The 23,338-nt window shown below is 42.1% G+C and overlaps 1 protein-coding gene across 14 annotated transcripts in view; it reads right to left on the reverse strand.

Annotated features, from left to right (window-relative positions):
* The window catches only part of LOC113895258 (protocadherin alpha-C2), a 209,969-nt gene that overhangs the window by 118,889 nt on the left and 67,742 nt on the right, over nt 1–23,338 (reverse strand). Inside the window, exon 1 of one of the 14 annotated variants that reach the window (XM_027546229.1) lies at nt 16,293–20,261. The exons of 10 other annotated variants lie outside the window; for them this stretch is intronic. In XM_027546229.1, coding sequence (XP_027402030.1) covers nt 16,293–18,683 — 2,391 coding nt within the window. In that variant the 5' untranslated portion in view covers nt 18,684–20,261. Of the gene's footprint in view, nt 1–3,048; nt 6,251–8,878; nt 11,493–16,292; nt 20,262–23,338 lie in introns of those variants that run through there. 3 more of the 14 variants (XM_027546223.1, XM_027546236.1, XM_027546227.1) reach the window with 3 other exon arrangements.

Raw genomic sequence — 23,338 nt, forward strand, 5'->3', positions numbered from 1 at the left:
GAAAAGGCAGAGGAACCAGAGATCAAATTGCCAACATCCGCTGGATCATGGAAAAAGCAAGAGACTTCCAGAAAAACATGTATTTCTGCTTTATTGACTATGCCAAAGCCTTTGATTGTGTGGATCATAATAAACTGTGGAAAATTCTGAAAGAGATGAGAATACCAGACCACCTGATCTGCCTCTTGAGAAATTTGTATGCAGGTCAGGAAGCAACAATTAGAACTGGACATGGAACAACAGACTGGTTCCAAATAAGAAAAGGAGTACGTCAAGGCTGTATATTGTCACCCTGCTTATTTAACTTATATGTAGAGTACATCATGAGAAACGCTGGGCTGGAAGAAACACAAACTGGAATCAAGATTGCCGGGAGAAATATCAATAACCTCAGATATGCAGATGACACCACCCTTATGGCAGAAAGTGAAGAGGAACTAAAAAGCCTCTTGATGAAAGTGAAAGAGGAGAGTGAAAAAGTTGGCTTAAAGCTCAACATTCAGAAAATGAAGATCATGGCATCCGGTCCCATCACTTCATGGGAAATAGATGGAGAAACAGTGGAAACAGTGTCAGACTTTATTTTTGGGGGCTCCAAAATCAGTGCAGATGGTGACTGCAGCCATGAAATTAAAAGATGCTTACTCCTTGGAAGGAAAGTTATGACCAACCTAGATAGCATATTAAAAAGCAGAGACATTACTTTGCCAACAAAGGTTTGTCTAGTCAAGGCTATGGTTTTTCCTGTGGTCATGTATGGGTGTGAGAGTTGGACTGTGAAGAAGGCTGAGCGCCAAAGAATTGATGCTTTTGAAGTGTGGTGTTGGAGAAGACTCTTGAGAGTCCCTTGGACTGCAAGGAGATCCAACCAGTCCATTCTGAAGATCAGCCCTGGGATTTCTTTGGAAGGAATGATGCTAAAGCTGAAACTCCAGTACTTTGGCCACCTCATGTGAAGAGTTGACTCATTGGAAAAGACTCTGATGCTGGGAGGGATTGGGGGCAGGAGGAGAAGGGGACAAAAGAGGTTGAGATGGCTGGATGGCATCACTGACTCGATGGATGTGAGTCTGGGTGAACTCTGGGAGTTGGTGATGGACAGGGAGGCCTGGCGTGCTGCAATTCATGGGGTCGCAAAGAGTTGGACACGACTGAGCGACTGAACTGAACTGAACTGATGGTGATTATAGTTAATAATGCTGTATTATATATTTGAAAGATGCTAAAGAAAGGATCTTAAAGGTTCTCATTGAAAAAATTTTTGTAACTATGTATAGTCATGAATGTTAACTAGATTTATTGTGGTAATCATTTCACAGTATACACAGATACTGAATCATTACATTGTACACCTGAAATTAATATCAATTATACTTCAGTTTTTTAATTAAATTAAATTTAAATGTTTTTAAATGAATTAATTAATGAATGTTCAGTATAAAACTTGGGAAGATATCCCTAAATAAACTTAAGAGACTTTAAAATCCATAACAGGAAACAGAGAAATTTTAAAAATACTTTTATATGGCAAAATATATCCTAAACAAATCAATATATAGGAGGAAAAATATCTGTGATATAGATGGGAGATAAAAGCTAATTATTAACAAAGAACTTTCCCAAATTGAAAAAACAACCAAAAAATTTAACTGACAAATCAATGAAAACCAAATGCTGATGACATTATGCTCAGGAATTAAAATTAAATAAATAAAAAAAATAAAATACAGGAACTAAAATTAAAGTAACAAAGATACCATTTTATATATATCACATTGGCAGAATGTAAGGCCTCTATTGCTTTTAAAGATAAAAGGGAGAGTGCTCAAACTTCTTGGTGGAGATGAAAAGAAATTCAAAATTTTGGGAAAGTAATCTAGAAACATATATTTAAATTAAAATTATTCATACTCTTAGATTCATCAATATCTGAAAATGAATTTTATACAAATAAAGGCACAAATATTTTAGGAATATGTAAAATGATATTACAGCATGGTTTGCTGTTGCTAAGTCGCTTCAGTCGTGTCCAACTCTGTGTGACCCCATAGACAGCTCACCAGGCTCCCCCATCCCTGGGATTCTCCAGGCAAGAACACTGGAATGGGTTGCCATTTCCTTTTCCAATGCATGAAAGTGAAAAGTGAAAGTGAAGTGGCTCAGTCGTGTCCGACTCTGAGCAACTGCAGCCTACCAAGCTCCTCCGTCCATGGGAGTTTCCAGGCAAGAGTACTGGAGTGGGGTGCCATTGCCTTCTCCACAGCATGGTTTATGAGGGCAAAAAAACACAAAGTACTCATCAACTGGTGAATAACTGATAAATTATATAAATGATATCATATAAATGGTACATCCACACTATAGAGTACTACACAGCTATTAAATGAATCAGGGATTTCCACAAAGTACTGGTGACTGTGAAATGTAAAATGCAGTATCTATGCTAACAAAATTTCCAAAAGAAACAATAATAAAAACCCACCACATGTATGCATGTATGTGAATAATGTAACTGCAAATAAAAATGTTAAAGGAAAATCATAAAGTTTTTCAGATTGTATACAGACAGGGGAATGGTGATGTGCCAGAGTAAAATAAGGAAGGAGCAAACAAAAAAGATTCTTTAAGAAGGAAGAAAAATGCATCTTTAAAAAAAACTTTATGTAAAAAGTTATGGCCACATTCAAAACAAAATCTGTATGTGGGCATATCTATAAATTTTAAAGACACAGATTTTAAAATGTTTAATTATGGTTTTCTAGATGCTTAAGTACTCACAATGTGGAGTTTCTTGAAAAATGCTTATGTAAGCAATAAATATTTTTAAACTGTCAAGAATTCAACAAAAGCAAATAATTAGCATTATGACCAATACTGTGTTTTTTTACTAATATTTAATTTGAAGATTAATGGAACTCATGATGTCAGTAACACTCATTAAAACCATAATGACAAGTAAATTAAAGAATGACCTTAAAACTGAGATTGAAGAATCTTAAAACTGTGAGGGTGGCTAAAACAGCAAGAAAATTTAAAATATGACCTCACCTTTTTCAACTGCTCTAATTCTGCTTCTATTTCCCCTGGTCCCTCCGCAGAACTCAGACAAGGAGGAAGACTGGGGCTGAAGGCCATGAGGTCGGTCTTGGGAGGCCCCTCCCCAGAGCACACCCTCTGTCGCCTCTCCTGCGAGTAAGACCAGCTCCCCACCGCGCTGGAGCACACCAGCCTGGGCTTCACGGGCCCGCACGCGCCCTCGCTGGGCGGCGCCGAGCACCGCAGCGCCGTGTACAGCAGCAGCGTGAGTACCAACAAGCTGGACACCGCGCAGATGGCGATGATCAGATACACGTTCACATCCACTAACGCCGTCTCTGCGCCAGCTGCACCAGACAACGCCCGCGAAGAGGCCTTGGGCGCCTGGCCGCTGTCTTCCAGCGACAGCAGCACGGTAGCCGTGGCCGTCAGCGCCGGCTCGCCGTGGTCCTTCACCAGCACCAGCAGGCGCTGGCGCGGCGCGTCCGCCTCGTCCAGGGCACGCGTCGTGCTGATCTCGCCGGTGTACAACCCCACGCGGAACGGGCTGCGCGAGCCGCCCGCCGCCGGCTGCAGCTCGTAAGACAGCCACGCGTTGTAGCCCGAGTCAGCGTCCACCGCGCGCACCTTCGCCACCACGTGGCCCGCGTCCACGGACCTGGATACCACTTGGCTCACCGCGCTGGGTCCTCCGCTTGGCCCAGGCGGCAGCAGCGCGGGCGCGTTGTCGTTCTCGTCCAGCACGAACACCTGCAGCGTCACGTTGCTGCCCAGGGGCGGCACGCCCGCGTCGCGCGCGCTCACCTGGAACTGCAGCAGCTCCAGCTCCTCGTGGTCCAGCGGTTGCAGCGCGTACACCTTGCCGCTCTCCGCGTGCACCGACACGTAGCTCGACAGCGCGCGCTCGCCCACCCGCCGCTCCACCAGCGAGTAGGACACCAGCGCGTTCTCCTGCGCGTCCGCGTCCCGCGCCGAGACCGTGAAGATGTGGCAGCCGGGCGGGTTGTTCTCCTTCACGAACACCGTGTACTCGGGCTGCGGGAAGGCGGGCGCGTTGTCGTTCACGTCGGCCACCTCCACGGACACGCTGGCGGTGGCCGACAGAGAAGGTGAGCCGCCGTCCCTCGCTGTCACCACCACCTCATAGTTCGACGCACTCTCGCGGTCCAGGACGCTGTCCAGCACTATCGAATAGTAATTCTTGAAGGTGGACACCAACTTGAACGGGTTGTGAGCCATCAGGGAGCAGGTCACCTGCCCGTTGGCGCCGGAGTCACGGTCGGATACGCTGACCAAGGCGATGACAGTGCCCACCTGAGCGTCCTCTCTCACCGGCAGAGCCAAAGAAGTGATGGTAACTTCTGGAGCATTGTCATTTATATCTACTATTTCCACCAAAATGGTACAATGACCCGCCATTGGAATATTCCCCTTGTCAATCGCTTCCACGGATATTTCGTACAATTTATTTTCTTCGAAATCCAATTTACCTTTTGTCCTAATTTCTCCACTGTCGGGATTTATGTAAAACGCATATAATATTGCAGGTGATACAGGTCTTCTAAATGAGTAGGTTATGTCTGCATTTGTACCATCATCAGGGTCTGTGGCATTTAGTTTGATCACTAATGAGCCATTAAGTGAGTTCTCTAACATTCTCACTTTATAAATTAATTGGTCAAATTCTGGTGCGTTGTCATTCACATCCAGGATTGTAATCAGCAGCTGAACTGTGCTGGTCAACTCGGGTTTACCTCCATCACTAGCTGTCAATAATAAACTATGTTCCTGAATTTCCTCTCTGTCCAATGATTTCCTTAACACAAGTGATAACGAAGACATTTGTTCACGACTGTTTTGTGTGTCCAAAGTGAAATAATCGTTGGGATCGACTCGGTACGTCAAGGCGGAGTTTACTCCAATATCTGCATCAGATGCGCCATCTAGCGGGAACCGAGTTTCCGGAGGTCTAGATTCAGCAATGATTATTCTTTTTTCACTTTCTGGGAACACAGGCGGGTTGTCGTTAATATCTGTAACTTCCACCTCCACATGGAACACCTGCAGCGGCCGGTCCACGATCACCTCCAGGTGGATGCTGCACTCCGCGCTCCGTCCGCACAGCTCCTCCCGGTCGATCCGAGAATTCACAAACAAAATGCCATTCTTCAGGTTTACCTCCAAAAGGTCCCCGCGGCCTTTGGACGCCACCCGAAACAGGCGGGGCACCAGCTCCGCCAGCTCCAGTCCTAGGTCCTGGGCGATGCGGCCCACGAAGGTGCCGTGTTTTGCCTCCTCGGGAACCGAGTAATGGACCTGGCCCCTCCCCGACTCCCAGGCTGCGAGAAGCAGAAGCGAGAGCAGCAAAAGCCGAGCTCCTGGGCCTTCTCTCCAGGAAATCAGCATGGTACACTCAAAAGCCTTTAAAGATATCTGAAGTCTATAGGCTACCTTACTTCAAATGCCCCTCAAGGTCTAATTTTACGGCCTTCTATTGCGGGAGGATTCGCGGAGGTTTTCCACTATCTGTCCAATTTTCTCCAAGAAGGAAGGAGCGGAGGCGCTTTCTTCGCGGAATTGTTTTCAGTGAAGAGCGACACCATGCGCATGAATGTGTAAGTGTAATAACGACTCAGTTCATAATTTCCGTTGCCGTAGGGGATTTATTTTTTCTTCTTGCATTTCATGACATTTTTCACTCTAAATACGTAATGGAAGATTAAATGTTTTTCTCTCCAGCAACAGTAAATCACTGTATTCTGTTCAGCATTGGCTTCTAGTTGAAATCGGTTGATGAGTTCCATCTTTCCACAAAAACATTTTTGCATGTGTAAAACGTGGTGCAGAATTTGTAAAAAGAGGTAGTAGTCCACATTCGCTTTTGGAAATCAGACTCTAGTTCTTAATAGCTTTGTAGATTTTGGTGGGACTGTCCTTTTCCTGTAATATTTTTGAGACCTACTCACACAACTCCCTTGACTCCAAGCAGAAACATAACGAATCACATAAGAATGAAATAAATGAACATGGAAAATTCGGTAACTGATATACCAGATTTTAAATGATACAATATTTTTAACTTTCCCCAAACATGATTGTAAATTTGGATAAAATATTTGTAGTGAAAGAAAATGTCCATCAATGTAAATATGAGTTTGTATGTGAGTGTGTATGTACATAAACACACAATATTGACCATTTAGATATAACAATACTTTGAAGTCCTGGATTTTCTTTGTATAAAACATGCCAAGAACTAGTATCTCATGTATTTGCTATAAATGGAATTACTACCAGTAGGTTAAACTTCCCCTTTCTTTCTCCCTAACTTATACCATTACTGGGGAATTTCCTACTATCATTTAAGTTGACTCTGATTTTCCAAGTAACAACAAGTAGATACAGATGTTAACAAACCTCTAGCAAGGAAGAAAGGGAGGGAATCTTACTTTTATCTTTACCAAGTCACCAAGTTCCATGCCAACAGGGCTAGGAAAGAAAAAGTATAGCTCCATAACTCTCTTGCCTGTTTTGTGCCCAACTCTGCAGGAAATAAGAGTTGGGTTCATTTCTGAACCTTTGCTCGCCTCTGAAAATGTGAGTATTTGATACTCTCTCACCATCATTCTCCTCATTGCTCCATTACTTTTATTAACACACCTTTACTTTTATAATGGGAATAGTTTCTTGATTCTAATTGTTCTTGTCTATTAGGCCCTACTTTGTCTTTTTTACCTCTCCATCTAACCTAGAATACACAGTCAACCATTTAAAACATGCCTTTCCAATGGTTCGGGAGTTTGCTATTGACATGTACACACTGAAATATTTAAAATGGGTAACCAACAAGAACCTACTGCATAGCACAGGGAACTCTGATCAATATTATGTGGTAGCCTGGATGGGAGGGGAATTTGGGGGGAGAATGGATACATGTGTATGTATAACTGAATCCCTTTGCTGTCTACCTGAAACTATCACAACATTGTTTATTGGCTATACTCTAACACAAATTAAAATTTTTAAAATTAAAATAAAACATGCCCTTTCAGATACCCTATAGGTACATATCTTCTTATATCACCTCTCTTTAACATTGTCTTTACCTTTCAATACACAGCCTAACTATTCATTTTCTCAATGCTTTCTATTGAACTCCTCAGTTCATTAGCCACTTAACATTACTATATTCTCTACAAGTTTATGCTCACCTTTACCTCAATTGACCCCTCAAGTGAATTCATAATTCCTGCCCATAGAGATTCTTCCATACTTTCTTCTTTTTTCTCAAATTCCCAACCTCATTCCAACCATGTGGTTCTCAGATGACTTACCCAGAAAGATAAGTCATCAAATACAAACTCAATGGCTCTCTTCTTATGTTGACATTTCTCTTTATATTCTCTATTATTCATTCACTACTAAGGAAAAATCGTGCCACTTTTAAGGCCAACCCTACTGTCTTAATTTTTTTCTCTATTCTCATTCATATGTTTCATCTTCATCTTCATTCCTTCTCTGCCTGTCTGATTTTCAGTATCTCCCTTTTTACTTACTTCTTTCCCTCACATTAAAAAACACTCTGGAAAGGCTTTGTGTGGAAGAAAATTACAAGATGTAAAATACACTTTTAGAAGATTCACCCAATAATTGTATCAGAGCAGTAGCATGCCATAATGGGTTGGTGATCCTCCAAAACTGGGTTTGTGTCACTTTGCCTGATCTATGTGGCTTAAGTTTCCGACTTCTTATCAGTAGAATGCTAATAATAAATATTATACCTGCACTGTAGGGGTGATTTCATAACTAAATGAGATAATACAATTAAAGATCTTAGAACAGGTCCTGGAAAAAATAGGGGGTGATAAATATTCTTTGGTTGTGTTGGGTCCCAGACCAGGGATCAAACCCAGTCTTCCTGCTTTGGGAATGCAGAGTCTTAGCCACTGGACCACCAGACAAGTCCTGAATAACTATTCTTATATTTATGGAATCAAATCAATGTTACTAATTGTAAGATGTGTCATTATTTGTGTGCTACCAAGAAAAAGAATCAGTTAAATTGTTATAAACTATTAATTATAAGGTGCATCCTGCTTTAGATAGATATTACAATATTTTAAATGGCATATTTTATGTAAATAACAACAGTACTGCAGCCAATCACAATGGAAAGAAAGGTACTCTATGGGAGCAATAACAAATTACTCATTTTAGAATTGATAACAATTTTTATTATTGTTATTATACTTGAAAGGGGATTGTACTGCAACTAGATTGGTGATCAAGAAGACTATTTTACAAGTCTATGCATGTAAAGAGCAGTAAAGGAATCTAGTTTATGATATCTGGGAACTCTCTACACTAACCTTGCAAATTTCATTTAATTATGAAATTGAGTACAAATTAAAAATAAATTTATCAGAACTTAGTTTTTACTCAAATGTACTTATTTCTTTTAAGGCTAGAAATTCATAGATAATATGAAAAATTATAGAGCCAGGAAACTTTAAATCTGGTTATCCATGGCCTCCATTTTATCCTCTCCAATTATTTAATGCTTGAAATGCTGAAAATAATTGGAAAAGATTAAATGGAATGCTGGGAAAGAGTGAAGGCAGGAGAAGGGGACGACAGAGGATGAGATGGTTGGATGGCATCACCGACTCCATGGACATAAGTTTGAGCAAGCTTTGGGAGCTGGTGATGGACAGGAAAGCCTGGCATCCATGGGGTAGAGAAGAGTCGGACGCGACTGAACTGAACTGAATGCTTGAAAATTTGGGCTAATACATGAAACCTACAAAATGACTAACATACTTAAATGATACCAAGGACTTACTTCACTGGAAGGATTTAAACAATCTTCTCCAGACGCTGGAAGACAGGGACTGAAGGCCATGAGGTCGGTCTTGGGAGGCCCCTCCCCAGAGCACACCCTCTGCCGCCTCTCCTGCGAGTAAGACCAGCTCCCCACCGCGCTGGAGCACACCAGCCTGGGCTTCACCGGCCCGCACGCGCCCTCGCTGGGCGGCGCCGAGCACCGCAGCGCCGTGTACAGCAGCAGCGTAAGCACCAACAGGCTGGACACCGCGCAGATGGCGATGATCAGATACACGTTCACATCCACTAACGCCGTCTCTGCGCCAGCTGCACCAGACAACGCCCGCGAAGAGGCCTTGGGCGCCTGGCCGCTGTCTTCCAGCGACAGCAGCACGGTGGCCGTGGCCGTCAGCGCCGGCTCGCCGTGGTCCTTCACCAGCACCAGCAGGCGCTGGCGCGGTGCGTCCGCCTCGTCCAGGGCACGCGTCGTGCTGATCTCGCCGGTGTACAACCCCACGCGGAACGGGCTGCGCGAGCCGCCCGCCGCCGGCTGCAGCTCGTAAGACAGCCACGCGTTGTAGCCCGAGTCAGCGTCCACCGCGCGCACCTTCGCCACCACGTGGCCCGCGCCCACCGACCGCACCACCACCTGGCTCACCTCGCTGGGTCCTCTGCTTGGGCCGGGCGGCAGCAGCGCAGGCGCGTTGTCGTTCTCGTCCAGCACGAACACCTGCAGCGTCACGTTGCTGCCAAGGGGCGGCACGCCCGCATCGCGCGCGCTCACCTGGAACTGCAGCAGCTCCAGCTCCTCGTGGTCCAGCGGTTGCAGCGCGTACACCTTGCCACTCTCCGCGTGCACCGACACGTAGCTCGACAGCGCGCGCTCGCCCACCCGCCGCTCCACCAGCGAGTAGGACACCAGCGCGTTCTCCTGCGCGTCCGCGTCCCGCGCCGAGACCGTGAAGATGTGGCAGCCGGGCGGGTTGTTCTCCTTCACGAACACCGTGTACTCGGGCTGCGGGAAGGCGGGCGCGTTGTCGTTCACATCGGCCACCTCCACGGACACGCTGGCGGTGGCCGACAGAGAAGGTGAGCCGCCGTCCCTCGCTGTCACCACTACCTCATAGTTCGACGCACTCTCGCGGTCCAGGACGCTGTCCAGCACTATCGAATAGTAATTCTTGAAGGTGGACACCAGCTTGAAGGGGATATGGGGTGGTGTGAGTGAGCAGGTCACCTGTCCATTGGCGCCGGAGTCACAGTCGGACACGCTGATCAAGGCAATGACAGTGCCCACCTGAGCGTCCTCCCGCACTGGGAGCGATAGCGAAGTGATCATTACCTCAGGGGTATTGTCATTCAGGTCTAGAACTTCCACCAGGACCGTGCAATGACCAGCCATGGGCGGAATCCCTTTATCAATAGCGTTAACCTGGATTTCATACTCATTATTCTCTTCAAAATCCAGTTTCCCGTAAATTCTAATTTCACCTGTTTGTGGATTTATTAAAAACATACATTTCTCACTCAGTGGCAGAATCGTTCTGATTCCATAGGAAATTTCTCTGTTTGGTCCTTCGTCTAGATCAGAAGCATTTAGTTGAATGATTCTGGTGCCGTTTGGGACATTTTCAAACAGCACCACTTTATAGCCAGGCTTATCAAACTCAGGAGCATTGTCATTAACATCCAGGATGGTTATTTGAATCTGAACAGATTCTGTTAGCTGGGGTTTACCGCCATCCAGAGCGGTCAGCAACATATTAAGTTCTGGTATTTCTTCTCTATCCAGTGACTTCCGAAGAATGAGTTCAGGCAATATACTTTTGTCGGTTTTCGTTATTAGTTTAAGAGTAAAATACTCATTTAGACTTAACCTATAGGTCAGAAGAGAGTTTAGGCCGATATCCGCATCAGAAGCGCCCTCTAGAGGAAAACGAGTCTCCAAAGGCGCAGATTCAGAAATGAGTAGCTTTTGTTCTCCTCTGAATACTGGCGGGTTGTCGTTAATGTCCTTCACCTCCACCTCCACATGGAACACCTGCAGCGGCCGGTCCACGATCACCTCCAGGTGGATGCTGCACTCCGCGCTCCGTCCGCACAGCTCCTCCCGGTCGATCCGAGAATTCACAAACAAAATGCCATTCTGCAGATTTACCTCCAGAAGGTCCCCGCGGCCTTTGGATGCCACCCGGAACAGGCGGGGCACCAGCTCCGCCAGCTCCAGTCCTAGGTCCTGGGCGATGCGGCCCACGAAGGTGCCGTGTTTTGCCTCCTCGGGAACCGAGTAATGGACCTGGCCCCTCCCCGACTCCCAGGCTGCGAGGAGCAAAACCGAGAGTAGCAGGCTCCGAGCTTCGGAGCCTCCTCGCCAAGAAAGCACCATTGCAGATAAAGAGATCTCTGAGGTGAGACTGTCAGTTTTAAGGGATAGTTCGCCTGCCAACATTTATGACCAGTCTCCCCTTCCGTAAGTATATCTTCAGTAAATTTTACCCAGCCTTCCGGTCAATATGGAGTCTATCCTATTTTGTGGATTGTTGGAATCTGGACTTGGAGACAGTTTTCCCTTTTCACCTTTTGAGTATACAGCGACATCATGTGACTGATTATGTAAGTACAAGAAAGAGCCTGAGGTTCTTTTTGGTTTAGCCACTTCTTGGTTCACTTTAAATCTGTTTCAACTTTTTGGGTAGTTTAATGGATCATTTGCAAATACCTATTTATTTAATATATATAATATTCTTAACAAAGCACAAATACTTCTATTATACTTCAGTTTTAAAAATAATTCTGCTTCAAAGTCTATCACAAAATAATCATTGAAATGTGGCATGTCAGAAGTTACTCGTTAGCTAGCTCTCATGGAAAATAAAATGAAGAATAATATACATCACCCCTGCCATTGGGCTTCCCAGGTGACAAAGTGGTAAAGAATCCACCTGCCAGTGCAGGAGATGCAAGAGACTTGGGTTTGATCCCTGGGTGGGGAAGATGCCCTGGAGTAGGAAATGGCAACCCACTCCAGTATTCTTGCCTGGAAATTTTCATGGACAGAGGAATCTGGCAGGCTACAGTGCATAGGGTCTCAAAGAGTCACATGACTGAGAACACTGCCCTGGCCCTTATATTGCTTACAATTCACATTCATAATGATTTTTATCCTTCACAAGCACTTCATTCTAAGTCTTTATGAGAAAGCCAAGAATTTCCTTGTCTAGTAAAGGAGAAAATATTTCATTCGTATAAATTATTTTATTCATAAATATGGCCAATATTAGAATTCATCATAAATACGGAAGATGTTATTTTTGGTTCCTTGATGCTCACATGTGATGACTTTTCATACAACTGCTCTCATTCTTATAATATGTTGAAAAATGAATTGTGGGTGCAGATTCTAGAATATTTTACTCTAGCATGATTAAAGCATTTTCATGTAAAATGTTGAGTCAAAACCTCCAAATTTCACGGTATTCTGAAGTGGTAGTAGAGCACTAATCTGAAAAAGATCTTATGAAATGTTTTGGAGCCCAATCTCATTAACTAAAGTCAAAAGAATATGAACTTCATAGTGACCATTTTGTTTCCCTCTATATCCTTCCTTCTAGGCCAGTTAGTAGTTATATAAAATAAGCTTCTCTTCAGAAGACCACAATGGTGACTATGATTCAAGGGAGAATCAAAATATTTCCAATAATTTTATTCAGTAATTCAAGACTAGCTTTAAGGGAAAACAAAACACAGATAAGATCCTACAGCTAGTTGTAAAAAAAAAAAAGTAAGCATATTATTTAGAAGTTCATCTAAATTTAAATCAAAATCTTTAAACCAATAATTTCTCACCATTCTTTAACGCATAATAAAGGAAACTGAGAAGTGAAACTTTTAAAGAGCCAGAAAATAATAACCAAGAATGATTCTACAAGTATAAAATAACTTAAATCAACTACCACACTCACTCTGAATTAATGAAACACATATTTGAATTTTGATGCTATGGGACTATTCAAACTGTCTATCACCATCAAGCTTATTCATTTTATATCTTCCATTTTCAAAAATGTCAATGTACCATAATTCACAAGGAACCTTATTGTAATGTATTCAGGAGACCCAATGCATTCTCACTCACTGTTAGACATAACTAAATGATTAAACAGATATAAAAATCCAAAGTTAGCTCAATACTTAAACAATCAAACTACAAAATAGAATGAAATAACAATTTTGCATTCTAGAATGTAATCCTGAAATTTAAATTAAGTATAAAAGACACTAAATTTGTAGAAATTCATCCACATAACTTGGAATTATCTAAAATGTGTATTGATTACTTATATATTATGCAATAGTAACAATTTGCAAACTTTTAACCTGTACTTAAAACATTCTAATATGTTTTATATTAAATTAAAATGATGTTGAGTCATTCCAAGAAGTTAGTTTGGAAATGGGTAATAATACATGCCCTACAAAACATTCACATTTATTTATATTTACAAACTTTCATAAATGATATGATTAATTACTTTTGAGCCTGAAATAGTTTATATTTTAATCTTATTGACTAATTTCGAATAAAGAATGTTTTTAGACAATTAATCTTGACATACAAAGTTTCATAAACAGAGGCCCAAGGATGAGCTTCAGCATGGAGTCCTTGACTATTATGCCAAGTGGGTTGCTGTGTAATTTTAAAGGGAGAATGACTTTCATCAGCTTCTCAAAAGAGGTCAGCAATTGCACCATCCTACATGTGGCTAAGAACCACTGAATTAGAAGGATGACCTAGAGGCAAATGATTTTTGCTAGAATCTTCAGATGTGGTACACGGGCATGTATATACATGGGTATACTACATGGAAAGAAACTTTTACAAATGCCAGCAATAAAGCACTTAAGGATAGGAAATTTAAAATGAAAGAAATTGATAAATGTCAATAGGCTTCACTTTGATAGAATTAACTTTTTCTGTCTAGATAAATCCAGAAACTAGGAAATAATGCCAACTAGCATAGAAGGCAATGGCACCCCACTCCAGTACTCTTGCCTAGAAAATCCATGGATGGAGGAGCCTGGTAGGCTGCAATCCATGGGGTCGCAAAGAGTCTGACATGACTGAGCAACTTCACTTTCACTTTTTACTTTCATGCATTGGAGAAGGAAATGGAAACCCACTCCAGTGTTCTTGCCTGGAGAATCCCACGGACAAGGAAGCCTGGTGGGCTGCCGTCTATGGGGTCTCACAGAGTCCGACACAACTGAAGTGACTTAGCAGCAGCAGCATATATTGCAGATGTTAGAGGCCTATATGCATGCCTTTAGCAAGTTTGAATGACTTGATTGAGGAATGTTAATAACCTTATTTGCCTAGTTACTCTGGCAGCATAAACCTGGGAGCTTTGTTTAAGTATATAGTAGATAAATCTCTCCCCATTTCAGAGAACAAAATTAAAAATGGACAGAAATTTTAGTTATATTATTTCAATGAAATAAGCACACTAGAACAAAAGACTGCATTCTTTTACCACAAATAATATGAAAACAGGTTTTATCTTATTGTTAGAGTTAAGACTGAGGATTATTTAATGGACAATAGACGTATGATGAACGCCAAAGAATGCTCAAACTACCACACAATTGCACTCATCTCACACACTAGTAAAGAAATGATCAAAATTCTCCAAGCCAGGCTTCAGCAATACATGAACCGTGAACTTCCAGATGTTCAAGCTGGATTTAGAAAAGGCAGAGGAACCAGAGATCAAATTGCCAACATCCGCTGGATCATAGAAAAAGCAAGAGAGTTCCAGAAAAACATCTATTTCTGCTTTATTGACTATGCCAAAGCCTTTGACTGTGTGGATCACAATAAACTGGAAAATTCTGAAAGAGATGGAAATATCAGACCACCTGACCTGCCTCTTGAGAAACCTACATGCAGGTCAGGAAGCAAAAGTTAGAACTGGACATGGAACAACAGACTGGTTCCAAATAAGAAATGGAGTACGTCAAGGCTGTATATTGTCACCCTGCTTATTTAACTTATATGCAGAGTACATCATGAGAAACGCTGGGCTGGAAGAAGCACAAGCTGGAATCAAGATTGCCAGGAGAAATATCAATAACCTCAGGTATGCAGATGACACTGCCCTTATGGCAGAAAGTGAAGAGGAACTCAAAAGCCTCTTGATAAAAGTGAAAGAGAGTGAAAAACTTGGCTTAAAGCTCAACATTCAGAAAACGAAGATCATGCCATCTGGTCCCACCACTTCATGGGAAATAGATGGAGAAACAGTGGAAACAGTGTCAGACTTTATTTTGGGGGGCTCCAAAATCACTGCAGATGGTGATGCAGCTATGAAATTAAAAGACGCTTACTCCTTGGAAGGCAAGTTATGACCAACCTAGATAGCATATTAAAAAGCAGAGATATTACTTTGCCAACAAAGGTCCATCAAGTCAAGGCTATGGTTTTTCCAGTGGTCATGTACGGATGTGAGAGTTGGACTGTGAAGAAGGCTGAGCACCGAAGAATTGATGCTTTTGAACTGTGGTGTTGGAGAAGACTCTTGAGAGTCCCTTGGACTGCAAGGAGATCCAACCAGTCCATTCTAAAGGAGTGTTCTTTGGAAGGACTGATGCTAAAGCTGAAACTCCAATACTTTGGCCACTTCATGAGAACAGTTGACTCACTGGAAAAGACTCTGATGCTGGGAGGGATTGGAGGCAGGAGGAGAAGGGGACGACAGAGGATGAGATGGTTGGATGGCATCACCGACTCAATGGACATGAGTCTGGGTGAACTCCAGGAGTTGGTGATGGACAGGGAGGCCTGGCGTGCTGTGATTCATGGGGTCACAAAGAGTCGGACACGACTGAGCGACTGAACTGAACTGAACTGAATGTTCAAAACCAAAAAAAAAAGAAAAAAAAGAAAGAAAAGAAAAATCCTTTCAGAACTAATTAAGAGTGTTAAATTTTTGATACAAGCCTGAAGTGACAAGAATCATTCATCTAATAATGTGAAAATCTCAAACCTAAAGCTTGTTTAAAAAAGCAAAGAGGATGACTAAAATTTTAAAAATCCATAGTGATTATCTACAATAATTAGGACTAGAGATGATGAAGTAATTTGGGTAGATGAGTTGAAAGTAAGAAATTATTTCTAATAAAGTGATGATAAAAATGTCATTCTTGAATCTTTTTTTTAAACATGTTCTAACAAAACATTAGGAGAAATACGATATTTACTGGCTATAAAGCCTAATACTTTATATGATTAAACTGGATATGTGTATCATTTGGCATTTCGCTAACAAACGTTCTTTAAAAAATACTCAAAGTATAAGACATCCATGAAATAAACTGGATTTTTTTAAACAATCAATATAAACTTCAAGAAGAGGGAAAGGATTTATAGAACTCACCAGACCAGAATGGTTTGATCCTGCCTCCTGCCTTTCTTCTCCGACTTCTCTATCCAGGCCCGGAGGTAGGCTGGGGCTGAAGGCCATGAGGTCGGTCTTGGGCGGCCCCTCCCCAGAGCACACCCTCTGTCGCCTCTCCTGCGAGTAAGACCAGCTCCCCATCGCGCTGGAGCACACCAGCCTGGGCTTCACCGGCCCGCACGCGCCCTCGCTGGGCGGCGCCGAGCACCGCAGCGCCGTGTACAGCAGCAGCGTGAGTACCAACAGGCTGGACACCGCGCAGATGGCGATGATCAGATACACGTTCACATCCACTAACGCCGTCTCTGCGCCAGCTGCACCAGACAACGCCCGCGAAGAGGCCTTGGGCGCCTGGCCGCTGTCTTCCAGCGACAGCAACACGGTGGCCGTGGCCGTCAGCGCCGGCTCGCCGTGGTCCTTCACCAGCACCAGCAGGCGCTGGCGCGGCGCGTCCGCCTCGTCCAGGGCACGCGTCGTGCTGATCTCGCCGGTGTACAGCCCCACACGGAACGGGCTGCGCGCGCCACCCGCCGCCGGCTGCAGCTCATACGACAGCCACGCGTTGTAGCCCGAGTCCGCGTCCACCGCGCGCACCTTCGCCACCACGTGGCCCGCGTCCACGGACCTAGACACCACCTGGCTCACCGCGCTGGGTCCTCCGCCTGGCCCGGGCGGCAGCAGCGCAGGCGCGTTGTCGTTCTCGTCCAGCACGAACACCTGCAGCGTCACGTTGCTGCCCAGGGGCGGCACGCCCGCGTCGCGCGCGCTCACCTGGAACTGCAGCAGCTCCAGCTCCTCGCGGTCCAGCGGTTGCAGCGCGTACACCTTGCCGCTCTCCGCGTGCACCGACACGAAGCTCGACAGCGCGCGCTCGCCCACCCGCCGCTCCACCAGCGAGTAGGACACCAGCGCGTTCTCCTGCGCGTCCGCGTCCCACGCCGACACGGTGAAGATGTGGCAGCCGGGCGGGTTGTTCTCCTTCACGAACACCGTGTACTCAGGCTGCGCGAACGCGGGAGCGTTGTCGTTCACGTCGGCCACCTCCACAGACATGCTGGCGGTGGCGGACAGCGAAGGCGAGCCCCCGTCCCGCGCTGTCACCACCAACTTATAGACAGACACGCTCTCACGGTCCAGGGTGCCGTCCAGCACTAGTGAATAATAGTTCTTGAACGTGGACACTATCTTGAAGGGGACGTTGGGCGTTAGAAAGCAGATTACCTGTCCATTGTCACCAGAGTCTCGATCAAATACACTGATCAGCGCAATAACAGTGCTTGGCTGAGTGTCCTCTCGTACTGGTAGAGACAGGGAAGTGACAGTGATTTCAGGGGAGTTATCATTGGCATCTAAGATTTCAACCCAGACTGTACAGTGACCTGCCATTGGGGGATTCCCCTTATCTGTGGCCTGTACTTCAATTTCATAAAACTTGTTTTCTTCATAGTCTAAAGTTCCATTGACCTTCACTTCTCCGTTATTTTCATCTAGTGTAAATAAAGGTTTTCCCTTGGGCTTAATTGACATCAAGGAGTATGTTACCTCCCCATTGACTCCTTCATCTTGATCTGTGGCATTTAACTGTATCACAAGAGTTTCTTTAGCTGCGTTTTCCATCAACCTCACCTTGTATTCTGATTGTTCAAATTCCGGATCATTGTCGTTAATATCCAAGACGCGGACGAAGAGTTCAACAGTGCCAGTGAGCTCCGGTTTCCCTCCATCTACAGCCGTCAGCAGTAAATTAAATTCCGGAGTTTTCTCTCTGTCTAGAGACTTCTTTAACGTTAGTGACAGTTTTTTAGTCGGCTTACTATTTATTAGTAATTCTAAAGAAAAGTACTCATTTTTACTTAGTCGGTAGGTCAATTGAGCATTCTCTCCTATATCCGCATCAGAAGCTCCCTCTAGAGGAAAACGAGAGTCAGGTTGTTTAGATTCAGAAATCAGCAGCTTTTGTTCTCTAAGAGAGAACACGGGCGGGTTGTCATTTATGTCCTTCACCTCCACCTCCACATGGAAAACCTGCAGCGGCCGGTCCACAATCACCTCCAGGTGGATGCTGCACTCCGCGCTCCGCCCGCACAGCTCCTCTCGGTCGATCCGAGAATTCACAAACAAAATGCCATTCTGCAGATTTACCTCCAGAAGATCCCCGCGGCCTTTGGATGCCACCCGGAACAGGCGGGGCACCAGCTCCGCCAGCTCCAGTCCCAGGTCCTGGGCGATGCGACCAACGAAGGTGCCGTGTTTGGCTTCTTCAGGGACGGAGTAGTGGACCTGGCCGCTCCCTGCCTCCCAAGCTGCGAGGAGCAGAAGCGACAGCAGCAGTCGCCCATTACCCAATCCACTTCTTTGAGTCGCGGACATCTCATATACTGACTTCCAAAATATGATACTTTACACTTACAGTACCATAGACTCCAGTTCCGGGTGAAATATCTTGCTGAATCTTTGAGAAGTTTCAAAGGATCCTTTAACGGTAGCATCCGGCATGACAGAATCTTTAAATGGGGAGTTCCTGGCAGCTCAGACTAACCCTTGAATGAACTACTTCCTCCAAGTAAAGAGCGACACCTTGTGCCTGAAATTGTGAGTATTGTACCCTACATTCAACACCATAGAATTTTACTTGAAGAGAAAAAAAATAAGTTCACGTGTTTCAAGCTATTTTATCTCCCAAATATTTCCAAAGTGCTTATTTGTGGAGCATTCAGATTTTAGGTCATATTGAAATTGATGGTATATGGAAAATGGCGTTTTTTTCTTGATTAACATCAAACTGAAATGTTTGTTCCTATGTTTGATTTAGAGTGCTTTTACTTATCTACACGTATACACACTGAGAGAGAGAGAGAGAGAGAGATCAATTCTATTGGTAGCTTTATGAAAAAAGAGTCAAACATTTCCTCATATAAAAATTGTTTTACTTCTAGTCTCCCTTGTTACTTCAGCTGCTAGGAAACTCAAAGACAAATTTGAAGCTTTAATAACAATTCTTTAGTCTTTAGGCCTACATATTGTATTTTTATCTATGTGCACTATGTGTACTTGCTTTCTATTTATATTTTTCATTAGTTCTTATTCTTTGTTGTTATTTACATTTAATTGTGTTCCTGTTACAAGAAACTTTATATCCAGTAAAGAACAACAAGAAAAACAAAAATATATTTCAAATTTGGTGATTTAAGACATGGAATTCACAAGAGAAAAGTCTATTGATGTAAATGAAATTTATATTTGGCATATATGATTTCTCATGTAAGCTGCATTGCTAACAATATAATAACAGGTTATCAAAATGATTACTTTGTTACTTTATGTAATGGTGTCAGTATATGAAAGACTACTTCTTTCATACTGAACTTTTTTACCATTCAATGACATAAAAATTGCCATGAAAACTTCTGTGCCATATTGGTATTTCCACTCAACAACACTGGCTTTTATATATTTATCAAGATATAGTAATGAAAATAGCTGACCAATTTCTTCTTTTAAAAAATTCTGGGTTTGAGATTGTAAGTTTATCCAAAATAAGGGAAATTATTTTTAAACACTTTGTCTCTAAGTGCCTAATATTGTGCTAAAGAAAACAGAAAATAATCGATTTAACCAAAAGCTAAATGACCTTAGTGTTAATGGAAATTCAATTTCATAAAATATCAACTAGAAAATTGGAACTGATGAATTTTCATTGCCTGAAGTTGTAATTTAGTTACTTGTCCTTTATTGTTTCATATTACTTTGAGATTTGAGGAAGGAAAAAAGGGTACAGTGAAAGCTGAGAGAAGAAAGTGATTCAGGATAAATATCACTCTAGCTTGAGTATTTTGTTGTACAGTTCTGATGGTTCATATCCAATCTAAAAATACTACAGTGAAAAAATTGCTAGTATTTGTATTGTTAACATTTTCTTTTATCTTGAATACACACATATGTTCTATTGCTAATTTCAAATCTTGTTTCATTTATTTCAAATTTGTTCTTTTCCCAACATTATTATTCTGCTAGAACTGTCTTTAAAGTAAATTTAAAATTCCTTCTTAAAAAACTAACAAAACAGACTGATGACCGTTTGTGACACTGAATTCTGTTATGCATCTATTAATAGAAAACAACCAGTCAAACAGGCCTATTTTCAAAGTATACCATTAGGCTAGAGAAGAGTAGATCTAACATGATATTTGAAGCCTGTCAGATTTGGCAGAAGAAAGAAGCAACGGACTTCCAACCACTTCCCTAAGTAAACTTGAGATTGAGATGTTACATGCAATGTGAAGTTTTTAAAGGTAGAGAAATAAATATGAGAAAGTTTATCTGAGAGATTATATTACATGTCTAAATTCAAACCAGATGTTACACAAGTATATTAAGTGACACTGGAAGACTACCAAGTCATAAAAGAGTTGGATATATCATATGAACCAATGTCACATCTTTTGCATTTTGTCTGTGATACTTCAGATTTCATCAACTAGCTCCTATAGAATAGATTATTGTATCTTTGAACTCATCTTTGGGAATGGGCCTGAGATCTGGTAACAGGCTGGTGCCAAGAAATCGCATCTATATAGTTAACATTGATTTTGTAAGATTGACTGAAAAGACTAAGGAACTTTGACCCTGACCTTTTCAAAATCAATATGGTTAGTCTTAAATTCCAGCTGTATGTCCTGCTAGTCAAGTATGTTCTGCCAGTCCTCATCATCCACTAATATTCCATAATATATCTAGTACTACTATTTATTGAAAACATAGAACCAAAAATAAATCTTGAAGCCACTCTTGGAAACCAGTAGGTTTTTCAAAATTAATGGATTAGAAGTACCATTCAGCATTGAATCTACAAAACTACAGAACATAAGCAGTGATGTTCACTCTGTGCTATCATGACTCACTGAAATATACAGTTATTTGATCACAGATTATTTGTTCAATTGGCACAGTCTCTCAGGCAACAGTAAGACTGAAGAAGAAAGAAAGACCCACACATGTTCAAAGATTTTTATGGGAAATATACACCTTTAAAGCTATTACTGAAGTATACAATTTTGGAAACACTTACTGATCCTTCACTGGTATTTAGGATCCAAGAAATAATCATATTACCACATATATGTGTCAAAACATAATTATTGTTGTATTAGTATAAAAAGGATAAGTATGCGTGTGTGTATGTATGTGTGTGTATATATATATATATACATATATATACATATATACATATATACATATATATATATATATATATATAATTTGGGTTTGGTGTTCTGCAAGACTGTAGCAGAGCACAGTCTTCTGCTTTTCCTTATATATTAAATGATTTTGCTTATTTATATCACTTCCAAACAAGTGATTAACAGTGCTTATTGGACAACCCTTAATTATTAATAATGTAAATCTCCTATCTCAATATGGCATTGACTAAGACAAATGATTATGATGACCATGAACATTCTGAGAAAAGAATCACTTACCAACATAAAAAAAAAATCTTAATTCCTACCTCAGTTATGGTATTGTTCCCTGGTGGTTCAGAGGTTAAAGAGTCTGCCTCCAATGCAGGAGACCTGGGTTCGATCCCTGGGTCGGGAAGATCCCCTGGAGAAGGAAATGGTAACCCACTCCAGTATTCTTGCCTGGAGAATCCCTTGGACGGAGAAGCCTGGTAGGCTACAGTCCATGGGGTCACAAAGAGTCAGACACGACTGAGCGACTTCACTATACTATAATCATGAAAATAATCATGGAGGTTTTTCCTAAGTAAAACAGGAGAATTAACATGTATACAGCTTGTGCTTGATTTTTCTAGCCAGAGCTATGGTTGGATGGCATCACCAATTCAATGGACATGAGTTTAAGCAGACTCTGGGAGACTGTGAAGGACAGGGAAGCCTGGTATGCTGCTGTCCATGGGGTTGCACAGAGTCAGACACAACTGCACAACTGAACATTAGATGAAAGATTTACTCTAAAAAGTTGTACAGTTAATAAAAGAATGGCTCTTTAAGAGATGTGCATTTGAATATCATCTCCATCATATATTAACTGGATGGCAATGGACAAGACAGACAAGCATCTCACCATCTCTTATCTAATCTTTAGAACTTGGATAGTTGAATGTACTTTACAAGTTGCTGTAAGATTTAAATAAAATTATTATTTAAGCCCTTTATATGATATCTTACAAATAGAAATATCTCAAATAGTGGTGGTTGATTATAGTTAGTGACCAATGTTGTATCCTTGACTCGTGTAGTCTGTAGCTGTGGATAAAGAAGATTCCAGTTCCATAAACCAAGATATGACTTTTCCTTTTCTGAAGATTTCCTAATGTTCATCTTTATGGAAATCATCCTACTTTCTGGGTAGAAAATAGCTATCTCAGAATTTCTATTAACTTTACCCTATCTATAATGTGGTCCTCCACCTACATGTAAATATATCATATATAATTTATTTCTCCATACCATACAATTAAAGAATCTCTAGTCTGCACAATTAAGCCAAAAAGAACAAAATCAACTTCCACATTATTTGATTCACACCCTTACAGCTCTAATTTCAAGTTCTCTGTGACCTCTTTAGGGAAAACCATTCACATGAATATAGCATTGGAGCAAAAAAAAAAAATTTGTATCAAACGTATCTAAAGTACACAATGTTTAAAAAAAATTTAAGTACACAATGTTAAATTTTGAAATGTTGTCAACAGCACCATTGTCAAGTGGAAGTGCCTTTATAGATATTCCATGATTATTAGGCTTAAGTTATTTAAAGCAATGTTATTTTGAAGTCCAAGCTGCTTGGTGAACATGGACAGAAGTATCACAGTTCTGCAAGTACGAGAAGACATGTTTGAAACTCAAAGGACAAAGGAGTATGAATTTTCCCATGGCCTCACTATAGGTACCATGAATGCAAGAAATAGAAGTATAATAAATGCTCAAATAAATCTTCCAAATAAAAATCAACAAATTAATGTGGAGGAGAGCAGCAAGCTATCGGGCAATTAGCAAACC

This window comes from Bos indicus x Bos taurus, chromosome 7 (genome assembly GCF_003369695.1).
Source record: "Bos indicus x Bos taurus breed Angus x Brahman F1 hybrid chromosome 7, Bos_hybrid_MaternalHap_v2.0, whole genome shotgun sequence".
Taxonomy (NCBI): Eukaryota; Metazoa; Chordata; class Mammalia; order Artiodactyla; family Bovidae; genus Bos; species Bos indicus x Bos taurus.